The sequence below is a fragment of the Passer montanus genome, unplaced genomic scaffold (genome assembly GCF_014805655.1).
Source record: "Passer montanus isolate IOZ18808 unplaced genomic scaffold, ASM1480565v1 scaffold58, whole genome shotgun sequence".
Classification (NCBI taxonomy): Eukaryota; Metazoa; Chordata; class Aves; order Passeriformes; family Passeridae; genus Passer; species Passer montanus.
In genome coordinates this window covers 826,038-851,142 of record NW_024370816.1, presented here as the reverse complement: position 1 = coordinate 851,142, position 25,105 = coordinate 826,038, and the positions used below count along the sequence as shown (strand labels likewise).

The 25,105-nt window shown below is 42.3% G+C and overlaps 1 protein-coding gene across 8 annotated transcripts in view; it reads right to left on the bottom strand.

The window, feature by feature from the left end:
* The window catches only part of NTNG1 (netrin G1), a 146,115-nt gene extending 126,591 nt beyond the window's left edge, over positions 1-19,524 (bottom strand). For all 8 annotated transcript variants that reach the window (XM_039726346.1, XM_039726340.1, XM_039726342.1 and 5 more), the window contains exons 1-2: positions 19,035-19,524; positions 13,091-13,780 (exon numbers count right to left, since the gene is read on the bottom strand). In XM_039726346.1, the coding sequence (XP_039582280.1) occupies positions 13,091-13,336 (246 nt within the window). In that variant the 5' untranslated portion in view covers positions 13,337-13,780; positions 19,035-19,524. The remainder of the gene's footprint in view (positions 1-13,090; positions 13,781-19,034) is intronic.
* Between the last annotated feature and the right edge of the window lie 5,581 nt (positions 19,525-25,105).

Below are 25,105 nucleotides of genomic sequence, written 5' to 3'. Positions count from 1 at the left end.
CAGTTGGAGGCACACTGCAGAAGATGCTAAAGCACTAGCGACATTGCTACTAAATTAAGAGCTTGCAGTTTCTTTATAATAGTTGAAAGCAAAGCTATTTCTCTACTGGGCAGCTTGTTGCAAATTCCACAATACTGGGAAAAAATGGCATATTATTTTGATGGATTTTCTCTCAGGTCAATCCTAGTGAATCAAGGGGGAATTGCCTGGGATGTAGGTCTACAAGGAATTTGGTGTCAACTCTATGAAAATGCGACTTGCAGTCAGTAGCATTTTCACTCTCTTAAATTAGAAGGACACGGGTAGGTTCTCTGCTCCTGTTCCTGTTGGCAGTTACCATGCCAGAAATATACAGAGAGTTTAGGTTTCTTCTAGCAAGGGCAATGGTAGCTACAGCGAAAAAAATACTGTTAAAGCAAACTAAGAAGTTGATTTGAAGCAAGGAGACAATTAAAGCATAGCCTTTCTGAAAGAGTAATAAAAATGTCACTGCAAATGACAGATTGTTACAAGTCCTTGGCTTCTTCCTAGCACGGCAATAGAATACAGTGTTAAATCAGTTCCCAGAGATTATTAGTGGTATATGTTATTTTCCCAAACTCAAGGAACTCAGTATCATTTCATAAATCAAGTGCAGGTTAAAATTAGATTTTTTTTTTACAACCTTAGTTCTGTGACTCTTGCACATACAATTAGCAAAGAAAATTATATTAAAAAAATAGCTGAAACCTGACTCATCAAACTTGGAAAAGCTAAACACATTCCACCAAAAACCCAAACCAAATCAGAAAATAGCTCTTTTCTATGGCTGCTCAATGACTGAGAATTTCACTGACTGCAGAATAAGACATTGAGACAAAGATATAGAAGGAATGGACTCTCATTTCTCATTAGCTTAAAGTTCTGTAAATTAGCTCTAAAGTCTGCCTGTATTTTGTTGTGCTTACTATCTGTACTGCTTTTTCTGTATCAAGCATTAAGAAATCTAGGTCAGAATACTGTAAGTAATTAAAGCCAATAATAACTGAACCCCATCACCTGGCACGTGAAGAGCTCCGATGTGCAGGCTTGAAATAAGTTTTTGTGTTGGCAGGTACAGTGGTACTGCAGGCTCAATTGCAAGCTCCTCTGTCTGGGGTGTTTATGGGCCAGATAATGTCTTCTAACAAAGTCTCAGTGACAATATTGTTAGAATCTCATGCATTTCTTATGTGGCAGAAAGCTGATTTCTCCTGGAAACAAACTATCCAAGAACCCTTCAATTTCTGTCCAAGCACAGAAACGGGAGGGATATCTGGTACCGTCTTCCAACATGCAACATTGCTGTGTGCATGGCTTGCTTGGGGGGCTGCAGCACCCCTGGAACACTCTGGTGTGTGCTGGATACAGGGCAGGTGTGCCACCAAGACCAGCATTCCCTCTCAGGTTCCCTACTAGCTCTGATGAGGAGGTTTATTGTCCTCTTCTTCAGCAGCTGCCCTTTGCTAGAGCTGCACTGCCAACATTCACATGTGTTGCAGCAAAATGCTGTGCACCTGATCCTTGGTTAGGAGGGGTAATTTTGAATTCCAAAGTGTTTCCAATTTATGATTTATTTCATCACCGTAAAAGTAAACTTGTTCTGCTTTTCCTGTGATACAGGATTTTCTTCCTGCTTTATACAGCTCATAATTATCAAGAAAACAATTACTAAGAGAAAAGGCAGTGACAGGAAAGGTTTGCTCAGCATTGCCCTTACATCTGCTTTCTGTGGCCTTGGTGGTTGGCTGGCTGAAAGACAAAAAAATCAACTGTGGCTTACATGACAGGAAGCTCATGTATGGTGGTGTCATCAAGAAAATGTTAAACAGGTCATCACAGACACAGGTGCCATTCATCCCTGTAGTAATTTGTGAAGAACATTTTTCTTCTTGGTCAGCTCCTCTAAATTTTGTTTGGAAGTTATGAGAACTGCCCTGACAGGAGGAGGAGGATGTTGATGGTTGCATTAGTAGAGGTGTAATGACCTTGAGGATGGGAAGTGAAAAAAGCCCCTGTTCCTAAAGTAAAACTCAGTGGTGCCCTGTTTTTTGATTTTTGTTTCTGATCTTATGTACAATTTTATTATTCCAAACCCATCACTTAGTAGTACGATGCCCTTGACATGATACAATCACAAGAACAAGATTTACTTCAAATTCTTAGCCAGATTGTTATTGATTGGGAGAGTCAAACACTGCCTGGTAAAAGAGCTATGCCTGCTTTTTCTGAGCTCCTGCAATGTGTTTACTGTCCTAGAGAATGAGCACCTGGGAAAAGCAGCATGGTGAGCAGGTCCTCATCAACCAATAAGCATTTCTGCACAATCTATTCCCATCCTACTGCTGAACTCTTTAAATTTAGAAAACCTCTAGAAAACACTTTACCTGTACCCATCAAAAGTCCACAGATTAGGTCTGTGTGGTCTGTACCATTTCCAAAAAGAATATTATCCATATAGGATATCAGAATTGTGTATAAGAACAAGCCCATCAGCCCTGGTGGCTTCTCAAGGTGCAGAACATTAAAGGTGTGACAAGACAGGGGTGCAACCAGGAAGGCAGGCTCCTCTGTTCTTTGGAACAACTCTCCGTGTCTCTCTTCAGTCTTTGTTTTCTCCACCATTTTCAAGAAAGGGAGAGAGGGGCTGGCACTCTGGAGGGCCACATGGATTGCACAAGTGGCAGACATGGAGAGCTGCCTGCCACGCCATCCCATTAAATGTGTGTACACTCTACACCAGCTGAAGACTTGAAGATTGTAGAAGAGGGAAAACAATTGTCTGTACGGCTTAAAAAAACTCAAACCAACCCCATGTGGCATTTCAGACATCAGTCCACTGTTTAACACTGAAAAAATGGCAGACTTTTTGTCAAGGCTTCAAATTTGACAAAATGTTCTGCTGAAACCCCCACCTTGACTAACAAAGGAAGGACAACTGTTGTAGTGTTTTCTGAGACCTGTTTTCAAACTTATAAAACTTGAAGTTCATGATTGATGATGCCTGGCTGATGTTTGAGTGCTACAAGCCATGATGGTGCAGTTATGGAGAACTATGGAAAGATTAGTCAATAATAGTCTTCTGTCCTTTTCAATTATTTACAAATAATCCATGAGATGCATAAAGCTAAAATAGAATATTTTAATATGCAAACCCTGTTATGTATTCTATATATGTATCCTAGCTGGCACTTTCCAGCTAGATGCTTTCAGTATATATTCTTGTATGCCCCAAAACCAAAAAGATGGGTAATGTCCCATTCTCCAAAACTTGTTTTGTCACTGGGGACAAAGAGCCTTGCACTGAAGCTCACAATGGCTGAACTAATCCAAACCCCAGTACAAGTAAAATGAGTAAAGAAGATTTTAAAACTGAAAATGCTGTACCTAACTGAACTTCAGTGAAATTGCTTCTGACAAGAAAAATATTAGAATATAAAGGCATACAGTTAACTTAAGATGGTTTTATGGTTTCTAGTTGAGAGTTTCAAACTAGTACAGGTCAGAAGATAATGCTCACTACTAAGGAAGCTGCTTTTTGTCACCATCCATTGCTGTCAGTAGGAGTCCTTCTGTTGCCTAACACAGGACACATTAATTTCAATGGAAGATCATATTTTAAGCTCTGTTCATGTAAAGTCAAACAGTAGCTCTTAGGCATGAAATATACATGATGAGTCACTTCTAATTTCCTTTTAGTTATTGAAGTGTATCTTTTTTAAAAAATCAAAGCCACTGCTTCAGATGACAAAAAGCTTCTGTGTTCTTAACATTTTATTTTCAAAGGGTTATCCCACTTCTTTTTAAGTAAAACAGGGTTTTCAGCTGCAAACATGCTGGCAAAAATTTACCCCACTAATTTAGTGAGGGAAGCTACAATGCTTGAACCCCTTAAACCCATTACTTAACGTGTTTGGCAGTCTGAATCAACCCTTGTGAAGTGAGACACCTTGCTAGGATATTTCTGCAGGCTATCCCTACAGTATTCATTCTACTTGGCAGATCCATATGGTCAAGGAAGCCAAGAGGCATGTCAGTCTGCAAGCTGGTGTTAAAAATAGAGGAGGAAAATAGCACGTGTAGAAAAGTTGTTTTAGCGGTTAGAAAACTGCATTCTGTACTTTTTTTTTCCCCCTACAGCTATGCATGTTGCAGATTTTAGAGGATGAGGGCTTTTGTGTAGTTGTTTGCTATTCCTTTTTATTTATTTTTTACCATCTCCCCACCCCCAGTCACTTGTTAATGTCACCCACAAGTAGCTCTGTTTCTAGTTTTCACTGGAGGAAAACGTCTTATGAGCAGGTGTAGCTGGTAAAAATCAAATTGGTGAGTTAAAATGTGGCTCGTGACAGTTTTACAGATAAAAATGTAAAATGCACCAAGATGTTGGAAAGACACGGCACGTACATGTAAGAAAATGCTCCTTTCATCATAATGGTGTCTTCTTTTAGAGGTTTTACAAATACGTAGCTATAAAAATTCTCTCTGGGCTGAAGCCTGACATAAAATATCCCAGATATAGTACAAGTTCTTGCTTGTAGTAAATATAATTAAAATTCATTTGCATACTTTTCTTTCCTCTCCTTTTTTCATTCCTAAATTCCATACAAACAATCTGCCTGAAGAACTAAAAGATAAGAAATAAAACCATTTTCCAGAAAATACAACACATCAAACATCAAAGCTACATGAAATCAGTTATGCACGTTGCCAAGTCAGCTCAATGCCAAGGATTTTTGTGTCCTTAGCTATATTTATACTTGTAGATCAACATGATGTCACCACAAGTGACCTGTGAAAACAGAAATTTCCATACCTAAAATGTCGACAACAGTCATTGTTTCTACAAGTAAATCAGGTACAGAGCTACCTATTTTTTAACTAGGGAGATGAGTTTTCCAGTGTACACAGGGATCTGCATCTCATCAGTCAATGGCCTTAATAGTATCTGGGATTATTTTTTATTTTCATATTCAGCCAGTACTCATAGGCCTTGAAACAAGTCAAGAAATATTTGGATTAACAGATTCTCTCATCCGGTTTTAGCTATTCTTAAATAGGTACGTCATTTTATGTATTGAAAATGGCAGTTTTGGCAAAGCAGTATGAGTATTAAAAAAAGTGGCAGTGGTACTCATGTTAAAATTGACCAGCTCCCACAGATTCAGGCCTTTCTAAACTTGGTGGGTAAAAATAAATGACAGGTTTTCATCCTCACATAATGAGATGGGTAATTTCCATACTTTGTCAAGAGGAATTGCTAATGCCTGTCTGCATTTCTCCCCCTCTGCTTCTCAGCATACAGGAGAAGGGACGAAAGCGCAGATTATCATCTCAGTTTGTACATTTATTTTTTGTTGAATGAATGAACGAAGGTGATTTGGGTTGCATAAGAACTGGATGCTTTATAAGTAACATAAACGTCTAAATGTTAAAATCATTACTTGAAAGTCAACTTACTGATTTCTTCCTTCTCAAAGGACTCTGGGGAGCCCACTAACCAGTGTGGTTGTCCTGGTGTACACTAGGTTTGTAGAATTCTCAGTTGAGTTCACTTGGCTTTGTTTCAACATAATGCTTACAAATGGAAATTTTAATATATGGAAGTGCCTCAGGAACTTGCATTTGGTTTCCAGTGATTCTTAGCTTTTACAAAGTACAAGCTCTGCAAGAAAAAGACACGAAACTCTAGGGTTCAGAGACATTCAAGTACTAAATGAAGATTGAAAAATATGTTTATCCAGATAGTTTTATGCTGCTTAGGTTTGTCCAAATTATCTCTGCTCAGTTCTGCCAAGTAAATCCAAAATTCACATTCTGAGACTTGTCTACCACAGTGGGAAGAAATATAATACAATTCTCCTTGTACAGTGTCTTCAGCCTGGAAAGCCTGATGCTGCACGCTCCCTTGGGACTGAGGGCATCGTGCCCCTGACCAAAGTGTGCGAAAGCAAACTGAGGGGGCGATGCTGCAGCTCCGCTCCTCCCGGCTGCCTGCGTGACACCGGCAGGTTGGGAGGCAAAGGTCACTCTGCTGAAAGGAGGATTTGCCATCCTGGAAAAAATTCTAAGTTCAGGCTTTCCAGCAGAGAAGAAATGGGGTCACCCAGCTCTTCCTCGCATCAGTGCAGGAGGGATGTGCTGTCCTGCCCTGGCTGAGGAGCACCAGCTGGGATGTGCTGCTGTACTGCACCCCAGCAAATCTGGTCAGGAGTCTCCCTGCAGTGAGCCACGGGATCGAGATCACCTCCGCCTCACCAGCAGCAGTTCAAATTATGATAGGTCTAGTAAATATTTTATTTATAAAGCGGTATTATTTTACTTTGCTAAAGGTGCTGCTGAGGGGATGTTTCTGGTCTGACTGCACTGACAGCAAGCCATTCACATTCAACATGGATGTCTGGGAATTCATTTTATACTGGAAGATATTTATTTCTTTATAAAATTGGTGTTGCTGGTTCCATACTCAAACAAAGCCAAAACTCCAAGTTCCCACAGAGTACTTGGGTATCTCCCTCGACATACCCACCTCAGTGCTTTGGAGGGAGCAGTGGGGGGAGGCACCAGCTCAGGTATTTTAAAGAGCCTCGTCCAGAGAGCCACAATCTCCCCCGGCACAGCTCCCTGCTTTTTAAGATCAATTGTTATTTAAATAACGGTCTAAAAATGTCTGCTATTCCCAGCTAACTTCAGGGGAAAAACAAACCAAACTGGAAGAGCAAGTAGTAAATGGAATAAAGGCAATGTTAGAAAATGCTTAACAGCTGTTCTTACAAAGCGTATTTACAAATTATAAATCTCTTTAAAAGGATGCTCTTCTACACATACCAGTGACATGTGCTTTAAAACTGCAACTGAAAATATGTAGAAACCGTTTATTTTATTTAGGAACCCTGTTTTACCCTCAAATATTTTTAACAACTGAAGTACTTTGTGGGTGTGCTTTTGTTTTGTTTCAGGCTTGAAAACATTCCAGTACCCAAAGTGTAACTGAGGAGGAAAAAAAAAAGCAACTGGACAGAGTGTTGTTAAAGATTTACTAGAGCATCTTGATATGTGATAATGAATAAAATGCAACTCTGTTTTACTACTAATCCTCAGTTTTGATTTATGAGCAATTATTAATTTTTAGATTGCTTCCAGTTGGATGAAAACAGAAATTTTTACCAAACTATTTTTTTATTCCTGCTGTCATTAAGTATATCCATCTTCTTAAATCTTGTAGGAAACCAAGGAATCCTTTCCCATGAGGACCAAGGAGCCTTTGCAGAGTGTACAGCAGGTGCTGCCAGAGGCACAGGTAGGCTGGCAGGTGGTGCTGCCCAGTGTGGGGGAGCTGGGGGACAGCATAGCGACAGTCCATGCCCTTCATGTCCCTGGGGGACAGACAGGGCCAGTCGGTGTCCCTGGTGTCCCTCCTGCCCCACTGGCAGCTGAGGGGCTGCACGAGGGGCTCAGTGGGGCTGGATGGGAGCAGCCCCAGCAGTGGTGGGGCTGAGCTGTCCTGCCCTGCTGGGGACAGGCCAATGGGCAGGGGCTGAGGCTCTCAGGGCTCACAGTATTAGAAATTAAATGCAATGCAATGAAATGTTTAGTGACTTAAGAGGAGGCACACAAACAAAAACCCTGCTCTCTGAAGGGCAAGGCGCTCTACAGTGACGAAGCAACAGCTGTACAAATTAAACGTGCCCAAAGAGTTCAAATTAGATGAATGCAGATGTTGTAAATGAAGTCTGCAGTAACTCTGAGCTGTACATACTTTAAAAATATACAACTATGAAAATCCACTTTAAACAATACAGTAGCAATAGCTTCATCTTTAACTTCCTGCTCCCATTCTACCCCGTGCTATCTAGTAAGACTATACAGACAGAATTTAGAATCCTTTATTTTTATTCAAATTTAGCCCATAAAAGAAAAAAGCTTTTTTCTTAACAGCATCTTCTAATGGTATTGCACAACACTCATTTGAAATGTCTCATTTGAGAAAGTATCTATGAATGCCAAAATGCTTTCAAAAATAATTTTTGTTTCACATTTTGATTTACCCATTACTCGGAAAAGTATCTGTTCATTTAATTATTTCAGTAAACATAATATTGGTATCACTATCTATGCTACATAGTATTTCCCCCTTTTTAAGGAATATGAGCCTACTTGTAATTAAAGGAATGCTATATTAATGATGCTGAACGTCTCAAAGGGAAAAAAACTTAATGTCCACCTCATAATATTACGGCAGAATTACATGTGCAGAATACTTTTTAATAATCTTTGTTTCTTAATTTAGTTTTGATTGGCTATGAAATACGGAGTAGCACTCAAGGGCTCAAATTTCTACTGTCATCAGCATTTCTGCTCTATAAAATGTACAAATGCACAGGACTCCCATCTGCAGGCTCCTTTTCAAGCTTCTATTTAACCTACGAAGGAAATTAGCTGCAGGCAACTATAATTGAAGATAATTTCATCATTTTTTAGTTGTTGGGATGTATTATGATATCTAGGTCTAAACACAAACAGAAAATTATATTTTAATGTTGCCATTTGAGCTGCAAACACAGGTCGGTAACACAAACCCATCTCCAGTTTGCAAATTACAGCAACAGCCACTAGGAGTCTCCTGGTCAAATCCATGATGAATTTGCACAGTAATCACGGTTCAGGTTTGAATACAAGCCCCATGCTAAAGGCTGGAATTCAGCAGAGGGACCAGTCCCTGTGCAGGGCAGGTGGGACTGGGGCGACAGGATCTCTGAGCTGCGAGCAGCATCATCAGGTTCCTGAGCCTGTACCAGGGATATAGCTGGCACATGTTTTAGAAGGAAAGCCAGAAGCCACCTACACACTGTTCTGGTAGAGCAAAAGATGGTGAAAATTACAGGAAGTCAGATTTGTTTCTCTTTATGACTGGACAGAGTATTGTGGAATTGTTTTTACAAAGAGGGAAGCAGGTTTCACTGACTATTACTTACTCCCAGGAATTTCAAGAAGATTTGTTTCGCACTGAAATGCTGCAGGCCACAAGAACTAGCACCACCAGGTACTTCAGAATTTGCTTAGTGTCTCTGCAGCTCAAATCTGAAAATGTGAATAGCTTCTTTCTCTTTTCCTCTCTCCTCTCCTGTCTCCTCCCAGGCCAACTATGCACAAGCATACGGTGCCAGACACACTCTCAGCAATGCCAAATGCTCAAAGTTCATAAATTACAGATCTGCAGGAAGGGGTCACGCTGGCTCAAATACTGTGAATGTTTAGTCCAAGTCTGTGACTGACAAAAGATGTCCAAATTTCCTTGAAGGAATACCACAGAAAGCAGTCATACACCTTCTGCCAGCTTATGTAGCTCACTCTGAGACACTAGAGACTGCTTTATAATGGACAGGGAAGCCAGAGGTGACCAGTGAACCCTTCCCCACAGTGCTGGTTATCCTGTAGGCAGGAGGAGCCCTACTTATGCTGGAATGATGTTGTCACATCCTTCTTACAGATACATGCAATTCCACATCTAGAAATTTTAAGTGTTCAACTGCTCTTAGCCACTTATTTGTTTATAAGTTTCTTTTATGCCTCTCTCCTGTTGAGCAAAAATCCTTTCCAAGTTGTAGAAAACCCGAATGACTTTAAATCTGATGAGATTTTAAACAAACAATAATTTGGAAGATTATTTTTTTGGCTTCTGCTTTTTGAGCTCCTTGGTTTCATTTTCAAACTTTTCCCTGCAACCAGAAGGACTAAGGAAATAAACATGATGTTTTAAATGAAACCTGAGAATCTCATAATCATAATTGTAGGACTCCAGGGGTTTGAGGTTTCAGAATAATCTCATGAGCTGTCAATACTGAATGTCACCAGAAACGATAATATTATTCTCGGAATAGATGCCTAAAAGCAACGGTGGGATAGTTTTTCTGTTATATGCTCCCCATAATACCTACAAATGCTGTTCTGGGGGGACACCACAAAGCTACCTGCAAGTGGTGAGCTGCCAAATGCTGGCTTTAGCTGTCAGCTAGGGCTGTTATATTTTGCAACAAATTTACATATGCAAAGCCCTGTTATTCAGTCTGTCAACTAAACAAGGAAAGTACAAATTCATCACAGACTCATAAGAACATTTAATGCCATGAGGAATATGCAGAAATAAGTAAGGGGCCAATTTAACCACCCATCTCTTCTGTATTGTATGCTTGCACACATTGCAATGCACAGCTGCATTGTGTGTTATTGCAGATTATGATCAGCTACTCTCACAGACTGCCTTAGATTCTACCATAATCTCTCAGCAGGACTTGAATGAAATTCTCAGTCTGGTTTGTTTCAAGGATCTAATCTATATTACACAGCTAGTACCTTAGTCCATTTGGTGAAGAGAAAATTAGTAAAGTGATCAGGAAACTGACAAGCAAATAAAACAGGAGGCTGCTTCAACCTCCTTGTCATCCTGCAGAAGCAGACTTGGCTGCTTGGTACCCTTGCTTATTATTAAAATACCTGAAAAGACCCTGTTCTTCTCCAAGTCAGTGTTAACCTGATTTCAATAACAAAACAGTGGTACAGGTTTGGCAGGCACATAGCCAGTACTTACAAAAAGAAAGCCAAGCATTTGTATAAGCCAGTTTGGCACTTCACTGTGCTGAAAAGAAACCTTTGCATCTTTGTCACTTCAAATTTGGGATTTTTTAGCACCAGAACATGCCTAACACGAAAGAACTTTTTTCTGCTGCCCACTTTCTCCAAGTATGTCAGTGCTATCTTAACTCATTTTCTAAAACCAAAAGTGAACACAAAAATTCAAGGTCTCAAAAATGCCAAGGGCTCAGCCCTACAAAATATATAAAACCTTATTTGAAGGAAATATCTAATTCCTACAGGTAGCTATAGTACAGATAGACAATGAAGCATTTTTAGGGATGAGAACGCTCTGCTGTGAGCCATGGGCAGTACCCATTAAATATTTCTGTCATTTTCCTTATGTTTCAAGCAAACCCAGCCATTACCAATGCATACCTAAATATAGTGTATATGTACAATCTACATCTATCCTGGAAACAAATCCCACAGTTTATCGTGTAAGAGTCACTCTGCACTTGTGTAGCTGAATGCACACTCTCATTCTGTGTGTGCTCTCTCGTTCTTCCCCAGTTACTCCCCTTTCTCTGCTCCTCATGTGAGGATTCTGGTGGCCTTCTGCATCTCACAGGCTTAAGCTGCAAATGAGCTACAGCTGTAATCTCAGGTCACTCCCAAGCAAACTTTGCTCCCACATCACAGCTCTGATGACCTGGTCTGGTCAAATGTTTTCAAGGGGAGCTCTGGCACCATTTTTAACACTTAAATTTAATCAAAATGTCTTTTGTTTGCCTGGTTGTTTTTCCTTTAAAATTGTTGTTCTAAGTAGAGTGCATACTGATAACAAAGGCCTTGAGAAACTTACAGTATTACTTAAGATAGGAACTGCTGCAATGTTTATCTGCACTAAAAGGAAGAAACAAATTTTATTGGGCAGGTTTGTTTGTTTTGTTTTCTCATTAAAAGAACAACTTTTTGCATTACATGATGAGTTACTAAATATTATTGAGTGCTAAATCACAGCTATAACTATTCAGAGGGAAAAAATGTATTTCAAGATTAAGGAGAAAAACCAGCAAGACAATGTTATGTGGGGCACATGATTTCTATTTGTTTTTAAACAGTGGCTGCTTGAAGCTGCTTGGAGATTTAGAGTGTCAAAGACATGTCAGCAGAGATGGATTAGTGGGCAGAGAGCAAGTGGTGCAGTCAAAGGTTCATACTGAATGTAATTTATTCATGTAGCTCAACAATTTATCACGTGGCTATTACCATAATGTACGTGGGAAGCAGCTGCGTGCGTGCAAATAATGCCTTAAATGTATGTGTGGTTGGATCTGAACTCCTTACAGAACAGCAGTGGTGGAAAATGATGCCACAAGGCATTTAAAAGCAAATTTCCTTCCTGTGGGGATGCTGTCACCCAGCAATGATGATTTGTACACAGGCAAATAAATATCTTGTAGGCTTTTCTCAGTTGTGATAACCTCACTTACCAGAACTCATTGGTCTTTCAAACCTAAATAATGTAGGTAATGTGGTGTATGTTTCCAGTGCTGTATTAAGAGATTTAAGTGTGCATGTTTTGTACACCATACTCTTATTTTCTTTTCAAGGAACTCAGTATCTTCCACTCACTATTTAACAGAAATGTCCAATCACAAAGAAAAGAGAGTCTCTGTGTGTGTGAGGACAAAGAAGTTCTCTACAAGTTAAAGATCTCCTTTAACTGAAACAACCTCTCACAGTGTCATCTATCAAACACTCAGGAGCAGCACAGCTGTAAAATATTGATATACATACATATGTGTGTATATACATATATAGTGTCAGATTCTTATACCTGTGCATTTACTTACCAAGCCAAATATTTCCAAACCCAGTCTATTTTAGGACCATGTAAAATGAGGAGCTCTGGTCTCTTAGTTTGCTTGCATGCCTACAGTTTCAGCTAGGAAGAAAGCTCTGAGTAGTTGCTAGAGCTTGGAGGTGATTTTAGCTGCACTGTCCATACATACCTGCTGCAGCTCCTTGGGTAGCTGGGAAACCTTCAACAGCCCAACTCCCAACACCATTTTTTAAGCTTTAGCAATTAGAGTTTAACTGGTCTCACTGTTTGGAAAGTATACTTAATTATGCCATGCTATGATGCTTTAAACTGATTTTAGTGGAATCAGTTCATGCAAATCTTTCTTGATCAGGCAAAGGCCATCCCAGTTATGGGTTAGCACAATAAGAGTTTCATGCTGGTTTCTTTAGATACATTAAAAGTTGCTGTAGAGAGACATGGAATTCAGATAAAGTCAAGTCCTCAGAAACAGAACATCTCATTGCTCAGCTTAATGTACTGCTCAGAGTTTTGTACAGCAGAACCTTTCACATTTGGAATATGATGCAGGTTTTCTTGGATAATTTTGTGTGCACTCTAGGGCTTCTATTTTGAAGCCATATATCACAAATATATCCCCACTAATTATGCAAAATGAAAAGCTTGCCTTACCATTGCACAGAAAGTCTCAGGAGGATCTCCACATGTTATGTCGGGGGGATCCAGAGTCACTTTTACATATTTGATCATGTCTCTGGCTTCTGGCTGGCAGGCCATGTAATCCCATACTTTTCCTTCTTCGGTGTAAATCTGAGTCTTACACACGTCATAGTGTCCCCACACAGAAGGGTAGTGCTGCATCACGGAGGATACAGTAACCCAGAGGGTGTGAAGTGACAGGAATCTTGACAAATACATTTCTAAATCCTTTTATGTCAGCTTCGTAACGATGCTCAGTGCTGGCGTATGTGCAGTCTAGAGATTATATGTACATCTAATTTATATATTTATAAAATAGGTTCCAACTCAAACATGAAGCATTAGGATGGGATGTTTGTTAAAGACTTTGGTAGAAGCCACCCAGGCCCTGATGACAGCCTTTCACAGCCATGCAGCGCTTGTCCTTTGCCTTATAACTTATCTGTCAGGGCTTCTTGTAAAAGATGTCCAAGAGCAGATAATAATTTGTGAAGTTGCAGGTCTTCAGCTACACTGTCGATAACCCTGAGTGATCCTCCGTGTTCAGGGCTCGCAGGGGATGCCTGGACACACTGATAAATCAGTATCCGAAGGAAGAGGGTGAGTGTCTGTAGGCTGGTGTCTGTTTCCCATCAATCATCCTTTTCTTCTGGCATCAGCACCCTTTTAGAAACAATAAAAATTAAGAGTTATTGTCCAAGAATCAATGCATTACAAAATATACGATATGTTGACATTTTGGAGATTTGATGCAATATAAAGCAAATTGGTACAATATGGATAACCTTTACTGTGGGTTCTGTGCTAGAATGAAAAAACTACCAAAATCATTCACAGTGAAAAGTATTTTGACATGAAGGATTTAACTGTACTCTAACAAAGACAGATTTATAATGTTCCAGGTGAGTTAGAGCTTCCTGTTTCCAAAACTGTATTTTCACCCTAGCAAAACTGAAGAGCAAACTACTGCATTCAGCCATGGCCCAGATGGTGCAGGCAGGCAGGGGAGCAGGCAGCCCAGCACTGCAGGGCAGCAGCAGCAAGGTTCTTTTATTCAAGTGACACAGACATGGGCATCAGGGCTAGCAGGTGCTCGTAGTTTCTTGGCAAGAGGACCTCATGGAGCTCCAAAAGCCTTACATATTTCTTTTAGATTATTATTATTATTATTTTAAGAATAACAAATATATAGCAAGTACAATTCAATTTCCTTCATGTTTCTCATTAGCATTGCAAGAGCTTTGCTCCATTGTTTTGTTTTTTTTTACATTTGAACTGTGATTTACTGACCACACTGATGACAAACTACTAATAAAGATAATGGCTTATTTTGTAGCTTACTATAAGAATGCTTTCCCCCCTTATTTTCTTAGGTTTGAGGGTGGCTGTACCGGAGTACTCAGCACTTATTTCACAGCAGATATATGCCCTTTCACCTTTTCAGAAAACAACCAGAAATCCCCTTACTTTGTAGCACCTGAATTATATTATTACAGGTATAAAATGCTAGAATCATATCACAGCAACTTCAAATATGTATTTCCTGAATAACACAGGAAAAAAATTTCCAAATTCTGTATGAGGAAAACTGCAAAGACAGAGTAAGTACCCTAAACAGGGACAAGGAAAACCAGGAATTCCAGTCCATATGTGTCAGCCTGTGCCACCCGAGGTTGGAGAGCCAGGGCGCTGGGCTGCCAGCAGGAGATCTCAGCCAGGCGCTGCAGCACTTCCCCACTTTCTTTGTCTGGATGCTAAAATCTAGCCAGACCCACCGGACAGATGTTGAGAAACAAGCGTAAGTTGCCACTTTCTGCAGCCTGCTTTGCTTCCCAGCTTTAAATTATGCCCAGTGCCATGAACCCTCCTACACCCCACAGCCACGGGAAGAGGTGTGTGACCTGGTAAGCTCCTTAACGTGTCACATTGGGAATGTTCGTTTTCAAAACTTATCTTCAAAGCTATTCACAAACAGCCTCCCTATATTTAAATAATGCTTCATCTTAAACTGAGCTAAACTACAGACACCATGAAATGCCAACAGATGGTTGAATTGTGTTTCCATAGCAAAGTAATTTACAATAATTGCTGTATGGACGTAAATGCAATTTTCCATTATATTCATTTTATCAAGTGTTACCATACAACTCTCATGTATTTTATCAGAATACGCAGAGAATATCTGAATTTTCCTGCAGTAACAATTCTCAATTTGTTCAAACATATTTAAGCTTCAAATCTGAATTTGACACAAAAGCAGAAATATCTAAGACCAAATTAAATTTAAATCTCTTTAAGACGCATGCTGGGTAGTACTGTTGGCTTTGTAGCAACCTTACATTCTTTTTTTTTTTTGTTTTCAGTGGGAGTGTTTGCATATTATTTTGGAATTCAGTAATTCAGAGAACACTTTCCGTGTCATTCTAAAGACACTCCTTCTCCTGTGTTTCCTTTCCAATGTACTTACAATTTTGAAGGGGAAAACAACGCACCTGCAAGAGCCCACAGCTTAGGGTTATGGGAAACTATGTCACTATGAAAATGGGAAACAACTCCTTCTAGAAGAGGCCGCAAATTATTTTAAATTTATGGCAAATCAAATACCCTTTACTGGAAATGGCTTAGTCATAGCTGGAATAAACAGTAAGTAAATAAATAAATATAATTTTTCTGTGTAGAAGTTACTGAGTGTAATTATCATTAGACTGCAAGCTTGTATATTCAGGCAAAAAAAAAAGTTTTTATTTAACATCTCCCTTTCTAGCTCTTTAGTTACCTGTAACCTTTGATAACTGCCGAGACTCAGATCCACTAATAAACAGGACTGGGTAGGACTAAATAATGTGAAGCAAGCCACTACCTTAACACACTGTGCTAAAATACTTCCCATATAACGAATTCTCATTAAAGTAAGCCAGTCATAATGATGGTCGTTACACAGAATTATAGACTATAACATCGATTGAATTTAGTGCACTGACAAGAAAAAAGTGCAGAGGAGTGCAAGACATCTGAGCATTAGGCAGCTGTAGCCGTGTACAACAGACACTCCTGACAAGAAGCAGCCAATTATAGCTTAAATTTCTGGCATATAACCAGTTCTGATTAATAGTTTTCCATTACATTACAGACATATTATTAATGTATTAAAAATGTCAAGCTTTGGCAAGAACTAGTATGGCATGGCTCAGTTAGTCTGCAATATCTTCTTTTAATGAGCTTCCATTGATATAGAGAAAGATATTGACCAAAGCACATTAAGGATCATGTGCTGAGTGCTGCCAGGTTTTTTTCTGATGGAGCTATATGATTTGTCTTGCTTTTGTTTGTTCCTGCAGAGTCACTTATGATATGCATTTTACATTTCAGTGCCCTATTGCTAAGGACATATCTATTTGAATTATTTTGTAGAAAAAACGTTTAGAGTAACATTTCTGAAGTTTACAGCTGTACCAGATGTTTAGTGATAAGCCTCTAGCTGTGGGAAACACACAGCAATGGGTTTTTTTGTCCCCTGTAATGCCTGTGCATTTGACCTGAGGAAGAGGTAATCAAACAAACCACTGATAACTACTGTCTGATGCCCTGATTCCGCCTGCCCTGCCCTGCTAGTCGCACACCCTGGTGATGGGAGCCATGGAGGCGGCAAAGAGGGACCAGCATCCTTGCTGGCTGTGAGGGCAAGGGAACGGCAAACTGCCGGGACGGCTTCAGCAAATGTATGCAAAGCCTCCAGAGCACACTGCTCCTGGCGTCTGCTGTGTGGGGCAGCAGCGCTGGGGCCTCGAACATTCCCATGTGCCACAGCCTCTGCACTGTGGAAAACACTAGGAGGCACCTGGGAGACACCGGCGCAAGGCCACGTCTGCTCTGCCTTCCCCTCCGAGCGCTGCTCCGTGTGCGAAGTGCCCGTCGTTCCGGCCACAAGTGAGTATGTCACAGCCGTCTGAGAATGGCACGCAGCTGACCCCCAGACTGAAATCAGCAGCGGGGAGGCTCTGAGCACATGAATCCCTTTCCAGATGGGGAAGTCACAGCTCATGCAGCCTGTTAATTCTGCAGATGGAGGAGACACCCCCTTTACAGAATAGATAAAATGCAACTTGGCAGCATCAGTGCCAGGGAAGAACTTCAGGTCTCATTAGGGGATGTTAGCAAACACTCCTCCTTTGCCTCCTTCCATCACTGTGAAAATCCACCCCCTTCGCCTCCTCACAAACCACAGCGGCTGGATGTCTTGCATGAGCTCCCTGCTGGGAAATCCCTGAGATCCATAGGGGTGGGCTCTTGGGCCTCCCTTTGGCAAGCCACAGGAACGAGAAGGAGGTAATAAAACAGTGACCACCTCCCACAGTGCCCGTGCCTTGGATCGAGCAGCAAGGAGAGCCAGCACCAGATACTCCTCTGCCTGAGGAGAGCTGGCTGAACAGCCGAGCCAGGCGAGGAGCGCCGGCTGTCACCTCCCCACAGCGGCAGCTGCGGAACAGATTTTTCCAAGAGAAACATGTTTCAAGTTTGTATCCCGAACAGCTTAAGCAGATGAATGGATCCAATCAAGCCCAAGTAAAAAGCGCCTGTGTGTCCACTCCAGTTAATTATTTAAAGTCCGTTGAGAGCATAGGAAATAATGTGTATTAGAATACAGAACTAACCCTCGTGCAACTTACATTTACTAACCTTGTGTTGTATACCATGTTACACCTAGACAACCTGAGAGCCTTGTACATATACAAACCAACCCCTTTTATAAAGGCAAAATTATTTACTTATTCAAAGAAGAAGGAAACCTGTATTTAATGATTTAATACACATTATTTCTGTCAATACTAGTATGAAATTCAGTATACTCAAGCAGCTGCTTTGGTGTCGTTGGCCTCAAATGCTGTTCCCAGTTAAAGTTTAGGTTCTATTCTTATGCAGCTTATTTAACTATTTAGCAGAAAATGATTTCTTAGCCTCAGGAGAAATTTAAAATGTCAATACCTAATTAAAGAAAATAAAATACAGCTACCAAAACCCTGCGAATTGGCACTACACTTGAAATACTTCTGGTTTTCACACATTATTCTTTGCTGACTGACACATCATACTACCACTGCCATTGCTTGCCAGGTATCATCAGCTGTCAGAATATGGAGTAAAAAGCATTTCAGCTATTTAAATTTTAGAGCCTCAGTACATAGCTGCTTTTTTTCCTCTCGTATCTTTATAATTGTAGCGTCTTGCCTTAAATATCTCTGTACCTAGCATCAATCTGTTCTGCAAGTTTTTCCTCTGGGAATTTAAGTTAGCATTTGGGGAAGTTACAGGCTTTGTTTTTGGTTCTTTTTCAATGATTCTTCACACTCAGTAAGGTGAAGCGTGTGGATGCTCATCACACAGTTATCCAGGGTATAAGGCTAAAAAGCTTTTCAAGTTATGGTGTGAGCTGATGACTTTCTAACTGAAAGTTCTCAGGTTCAAAAATGAATGCCTACTGGTTGCTGAATTTGCTCTGTGCTATAGCTGTATTTTACATAAATACCTAGAAAGTTAGAGCTGTTTAACAGTGTCAGAGGTTTGATACAAAGTTCATAACTCCATGAGAGTATCGCCACTAACTGTTTGAAACTCTCTAGTAATCATCCTTTTAAGGTACAGAAATATACCAGAAATCGACCTTTATTTTTTTCCCCATGAAAAGCACAAAACAAAAAAAACCAAAACAAACTACCATAACCACAACAAAAAACAAGCCAGGGGAAGTTTTGCTGTGGTTTTCTTCCCCTTGACGGGCTTCCCAAGCCACAGCTTCTCATCCTGAACCGCATTGTCCTTAGGCAAGACAGTGACTTATTCCCTCTTTAAAAGCATCTCCACCGCTTGTTCCACTCACTGTCTCTGCTAGCATTTCTGTAGAAGTAATGCTGGCTCCTACCATCAGATCCGGAGTATTGAAAAGTTGATTGCAGAACAATAAAAGTGTATCAGTCAGAGGCCAAAACCGCACATGCACCAACTTTGAGCGTAGAAAAGCATCTCTTTCATCGCGTTTAGCTGATCTGCGCTGCTCACCGCCATCAGGGGTTTTCTTTGGGGGTTCTGTGCGCGTGTGAATGTTTAGAAAAGCCGCCTGCAATTTCCGATGCGCGGGAGGAACTGTTCCCAGGCTGGGCGGCAGTGACCTGCCCGCTGCTCCCGGGGGCGATGCCCCGTGCCGCCGCCGCCGCCGCGCACCGGGACGGCTGCGGTGACTCCGCGCTGCGGGGCGCGCGCCGGCGCCAGGCACGCGCCCCTCCCTCAGGGCTCGCTCGCGCTGCCTCAGGGCTCCCGCACCGCCCGCGCCCCTTCAAAGCTCGGCGCGGCGCAGCCCGGCCCGGCGGGTCCGAGCTCCGGCTCCCGGTTCCGAGCTCCGGCGGAGGAGGCACCGCGCAGGTACCGCCCCAGCCCGGCCCCGCGGCGCCGCCTGCCCCGCGGGGGGGGCAACGGGACCGGACCCGCCGCCCCGAACCGAGCGGGAGCCGCCCAGCCGCCGGCGGGGCTGCGGCTCCTCCGTGCCCGCTGGAGTAGCTTTAATTTTCCCGTGTTATTTCGGCTTCAGCCTGGTAACGCGCAGGCGGAGGTGCTGTCCGTGCTGCTGCCGTCCGAGCCCCCAGCCCGGCGGGCTGACCCCAGCGCCCCGCCGCAGCCGCGCTCGGCTGCAGGAGCCGGGCAGCGTGCCGCCCGAGTCGCCGGAGGGTCCCTCCGCAGTGCTGGGCACGCCGGGGAAGCGCCGCTTCGTCCTCTGCCTACAGCACCGAAGTGCCACCGACACAGGGAGGGAGTGCGACTTGTCCTGTTGTGGTGCTGCTGTGACCGCCCGCCCCGTACCAGCCCCTCGGGGCTCCTGAAAGACGCGAAAACCCCGTCTCCTCCTTCTGCTATGCTTTCCCGTTCCCTCCTGCACGCCCTCTACTTCTGTCGCTTAAACGAGAGGCGCACGCACTTCTTCCTTTTAGATTTCTTCAAGCTGCAAAGCAGTATCTAAAACTAATGACTAGCAAGTCCCGTGCAGGAATTGTGCTTACTCCTGGCAACTACCTGGTTACTGAATTTGACCGACTGCAGCTGCCAGCGCTGGGCAGTGGGACACTGGCTGCATTGTGAACGCTCAGAAGCTGCGTTTATCGTTTGTTTGCGTGTTTTGCATGTTAAGAAGTGTTAAATGTATTTATGTAGGCAACAGTGCCGTTGTATTTTGTTGACAAAATTTGGCGGTTTGCAATGCCAATAGGTAACCAGATGAAATGAGGCAGGGATTTACAGAAGAGCAAGAAATTTGTTCACTATTTGAGCCATGGGATTTGATAGGTTGTGGAAATATCTGGCAGGAGCCATTAGGAACGGCAGTTTTCTTCTTTTCCCTAAGACAGGTAACCCAGTAAAGTAAAAAAAAAAGATGCTTCCTAGTTCTTCCCAGCTTTTGTTTCTCTGTGTGGGCAGTAGTGTTGTTTTGGCATTTCCATTCATGCTCTGGAATCTCTGTGACCGTGTTAGTTGCAGGTACCACATACATGGAAAAGTTCTTTGTGTGGGAAAGCCAGGAATGATCAAAGGGGTGGTAAAAACCAGCTTCAGGGATTTTCAATCCCCAGAAGCAGTTCTTGCTTTGTTTGCAGCCTCCTGGTCCCTGAGGTACAAAAGGATAGAAGATGGAAATCAGTAATTTTTCCTTCCCACTTGAACTGGAAGCATGTCAGGCATCGAGACTCCATAGGGCCTTTTGTAAAGAAGAGGGGCAGAGTTTCACTGCAGTTGGAAGAAAAGGGTTGTTTTCCTAATTACCAGCCAGATGGTGGGCTGTACAGCGAAGTGCAAGAGACTGTACACACTGAGCCAAGTCCCTGCAGTGGCACATGTGGACGGACCAGCCCTGCTGCCTGTGACAGCTCTGGGGTTCCGCTGCCTCGTGGTGCTCTGAGTGTGGCTTTGTCCGTCTCTGGCCAGGCTGGATCGGCTGTTTGCAGGTGCTGCGAGGGGAGTGGTTTGGGAGCGCTGGAGGAGTGTTGTCTTGCTTAGACTTGAATTGGGAGAGGATGCCTTCTTTTCCACATGAAGAGCATAGCTCTTTATGTCACAGCAATGCCACTTGGAGTGTGCCATTCACACCTGCTCTGCACCTTGTGCTGCTCCGGTCACATGCCCTAAACCTCACCTCCAGAGATGTGCTGGAAGTTTTCTCTCCTCTGCAGTCTTTGGCCTCTCTCCTGAGGCCATTATTTTCCGGGTGGGACTGAGCTGGCCCCAAAGATTAAAGGCAAGACCGAGTCATCTGATACGTCAAATGTCATTAACTTCTTCATGCTAATGGTATTGGCCTCTTCTGCATCAAAGCTAGAGCAGCTGGTTTGAGTGCAGTGTCACCAAGTCTGAGATTAGATGTGCCTTACTGGTAAAAATGATGGCCAAAAATCAAGTCTAGTCTGAGGATGTGGCCAAACTTTACAGCCAAATTTTAAGCTCACGAGAGAAAAGGAATCTGATTTAAATTCTTTGTCAAGGGCTGTTGAAAGGATGGAAAAGCAGATGGAATTCAGCAGCTAGAGATTTGTCTGTGTTGTTTTTGTTCTTTGTAGAGTGACAAGCTGGAGTTAAAGGGAGAAGGGACAGTGCTTTTATAACCAAACTGAAAAATACTGTGCCAATACCTGTACTAAATTTCTGAAACTCTTTTAGTAGTAAGTAATGATTTTTCACACATAAATGGGCTGAGCAACTCACTGTCACAGCACCTTGAGACTGGACTTCAGCAGGATTCCTAAAGCAGATTTGATATGTAGACAGAAGATAAGATTAACCAAAGTTTGAAAGGAATATTTAAAAACACCTCATGTCCCACTGCCTGCCTTACAGGATTGGAAATTCACTAAAAATTAAGATTTAGCAGTTGTTAAATACCAAAGGATTGAAAGTCACAACACTGGAAAAGTGTTATCTTGAAAGTGCTTCCAGCAGTATTTCTTATGTCTTCTCAGTAATAGCTGGCACTGGCCCCTAACAGAATCAGGAAAGGGGATTAATTTTTGATTACTGGCCTGAACATGGGAGCACCTATGCCTATTAGGACACTCCTTGCTGCAAGGCATAATTTATACTAGAAGCAGCATAAATTGCTGGTACAGAAGTGATATCGCTGATTGCAAACTTTTCTGGTGAAGCACCAGCTGAACTGCAAGTTTTTAACCAAGTCCTAAATCTAAACAAGCTTTGCATGTTTTCAAGCTGTGGTTTGGCTATTTAGTGCATCCCCTCATGTGCCATTATGAATCTTTTATTACTTGCTGTAGTCCAAGTTGACCTCTAATGATACAGCAGAATTATTTTATTACTGCCTTTCCCCACAGCAGAGTACTGCTGCAATGGGCACTAACAGAGTACCTGGCTTTGCCTGAAGTAGCAGCTGTCCCTGGAAATGTATCCAGAGACACAGGGAGCTTCCCTGCCTGGAGCTCCGTGTTCAGCATGCTGGTGGCTGAGGGCCGCAGCGAACACTGCAGGTGTGATGCGATGCAGCGGCTGGGCCTGACCTCACAACACAGGCTGCTCATGGTGGGGCCAGTGCCCTGGCAGGACAGAAGAGGGGAGGCAGTGGCTGCAGCTGCTGGGGCTCAGTGGTGGCAGGGAGGGTCCTGCTGAGCAGAGAGTAGCTCGCTGCTTCTGCACACCTCTGCTCTGTGGAGCCACTACCTGCTCCGTGTGCTGCTCTGCTCCTCCATCACACTGCATGCATATTTCTGACCTCTTTTGTCACCAGCTGAAGGAGTTTTTTGCAGAGCAGCAGGCAAAAGGTGTGGAAGATAAGAGCAAGAGTAGTGCTAATTTGCCCCTGCCTCCTACTGCTGAGCTGAGACAGGGGTAGAAATGGCAAGAAACAGCAAATTCTCCCAGCGGCAGAGCTCGTCTGTTCACTTTATTGCTGCTTTGCCCACAGTAGTTTAAGCCTTCTGTAAAATCAATTGGCTGTCTAGAATTTGAGTTTTGTTCTGGGCTTCCATGTTTAGTGCCTCCAGTGCTTACAGCAGAATGACTGGAAAATTGTATTTAGATAAATGACAAAATCAAAGGTTTCTGCATTAAAGTTGTTCAACCTGGAGAAGAGAATGCTCTGGAGAGACCTTATAGCACCTTCCAGTAACCTAAAGGAGACCAACAGAAAAAGAGCTGAAGAAAGGTTTTTGCAAGGGTGTATAGTCACATGAAAAGGGGAAATGGCTATAAACTGAAAGCAGATAGATTTAAATTAGATATTAGGAAGAAATCTTTTAGTCTGGGGGTAGTAAGGCTCTGGAACGGGTGGCCCAAAGAAGTGGTAGATACCCCCTTCCTGGAAGCATTCAAGGAGGAACTGGATGGGGCTTTGAGCAACCTGTTTTAGTGGATGGTGTGGTCCTGCCCACATCAGGAGGATTGGAACTAGCAACCAACTCAGGACACCAAATGATTCTGTGATTTGTACCGGCAGGGGACAAATCCTGACCTCTGTTTAGTGAAACAGTGACTACATAGACATCCCTATGTAGTGTTTTGACACTACTCAAGCTTCAGCATAGCTCAAGGGCAGGGGACTTGGAGGCTACTGAAAAAAATGTCACCTCTTGCTCTGAAATCTCCATCACAGCACGGTTTGTGAGAGGTTTTCTCTGAGCAAGCTGGGTGACAGAACAAAAAATGCGGGCAGCTACAGGTGCCTTGTCTAGAGCACAGCTTCCATCACAGCAGCCCCAGTTTAGCAGGCCTGCAAGTCCTAATGGGAAAGGCCTGCGGAGGCACGCCCCTGAGTAAGGTAATCTGGGCAGCCAGCTGGGAGTATGATGTTACACTGATGAACACTACATCAAGAGATATGCGAGTCATCCTACTCCTGCTTCCATTTCCATACAGCTTGATAATGACTTTTTCTCCTTAGAGGGTAAGGAGATCTTTCCCAATGATGTTTCAGGGCTGAGAGCTTCTCTGAACAGGACATTGGGGTCTGAAATCTTGAAATAGGGTAGGTATGAAATCTGGGAGAAAGAGTACCTCATCAGCAGCGTTTTTCATTTGGCTGGGACTGTTTCCTGCTAGCAGGCTGTGGGACCCCATTACTTTTTCCTCAGGTCTAGGGTAGAAAATGGACCATTTTAGGTCTCCTGAGAGCAGTGTGTTTGTAATTCCCATGCAGTTCCCCAGGGAATGCGGGCAAAGAATTTTCATGAGAAGGCAAAGTCAGTTATTTTTTTATACAAAGTGTTGTTCTTAGGTATTGTACTTGTTGATTCAGAGATGCATGTAAATTACAGCCTGGATTTCCACTTGCAGAATGAAAAATGTCTTGTTCTAATAATAAATACTGAATCTCTGCTGTTCCCATTTACATAACATACATGACACAATGTGTAAATCCTCAACAATATTTTTTCAGAATTTAGCAGCTTGTTTTTCTGCAAACATAAACATTTATTTTTGGTGTTAATAATTAATAATATGCCACATGCACATAATAAATGTGAAATCTAATTTTGTATAGACATAAATGTGTCTGCCAAAGTGGTCTTTCTGTGCTGTAAATGATTCTCACAAAGTGGCAGCATACATTCTATTTTCAATCACTGTTTCTTTGTTTTGTGAACAGATATGTCATTAAATTAAATGTTTTCCTTTGCAATTAACAAATACTTCACACTTTAAAGAAAAGAAAAATACTTGATAATTATTTTTGAAATGAACATGGCTAATAAAAAGTCTTTCCAGCTGTATCCTAAGCAAAATACAGACAGAAATGTAGAAAATCCGGGCAATGGAGGGAAGATTAGATATGAGAGTATCAGTCCTTTTCTGCAGGGAAAAGAAGGAAATGACCAACTTGGGGTCCAAGCTGCAGCTGGACAGGGAATAGTGTGCAGAACAAGGCGCTGGAGTGGTGCAGGGTAGCAGACAGAGGTACACCCTTCTGTCGCTTATTGATTCCTCCCTCCAGGGTCCAGGATTTTT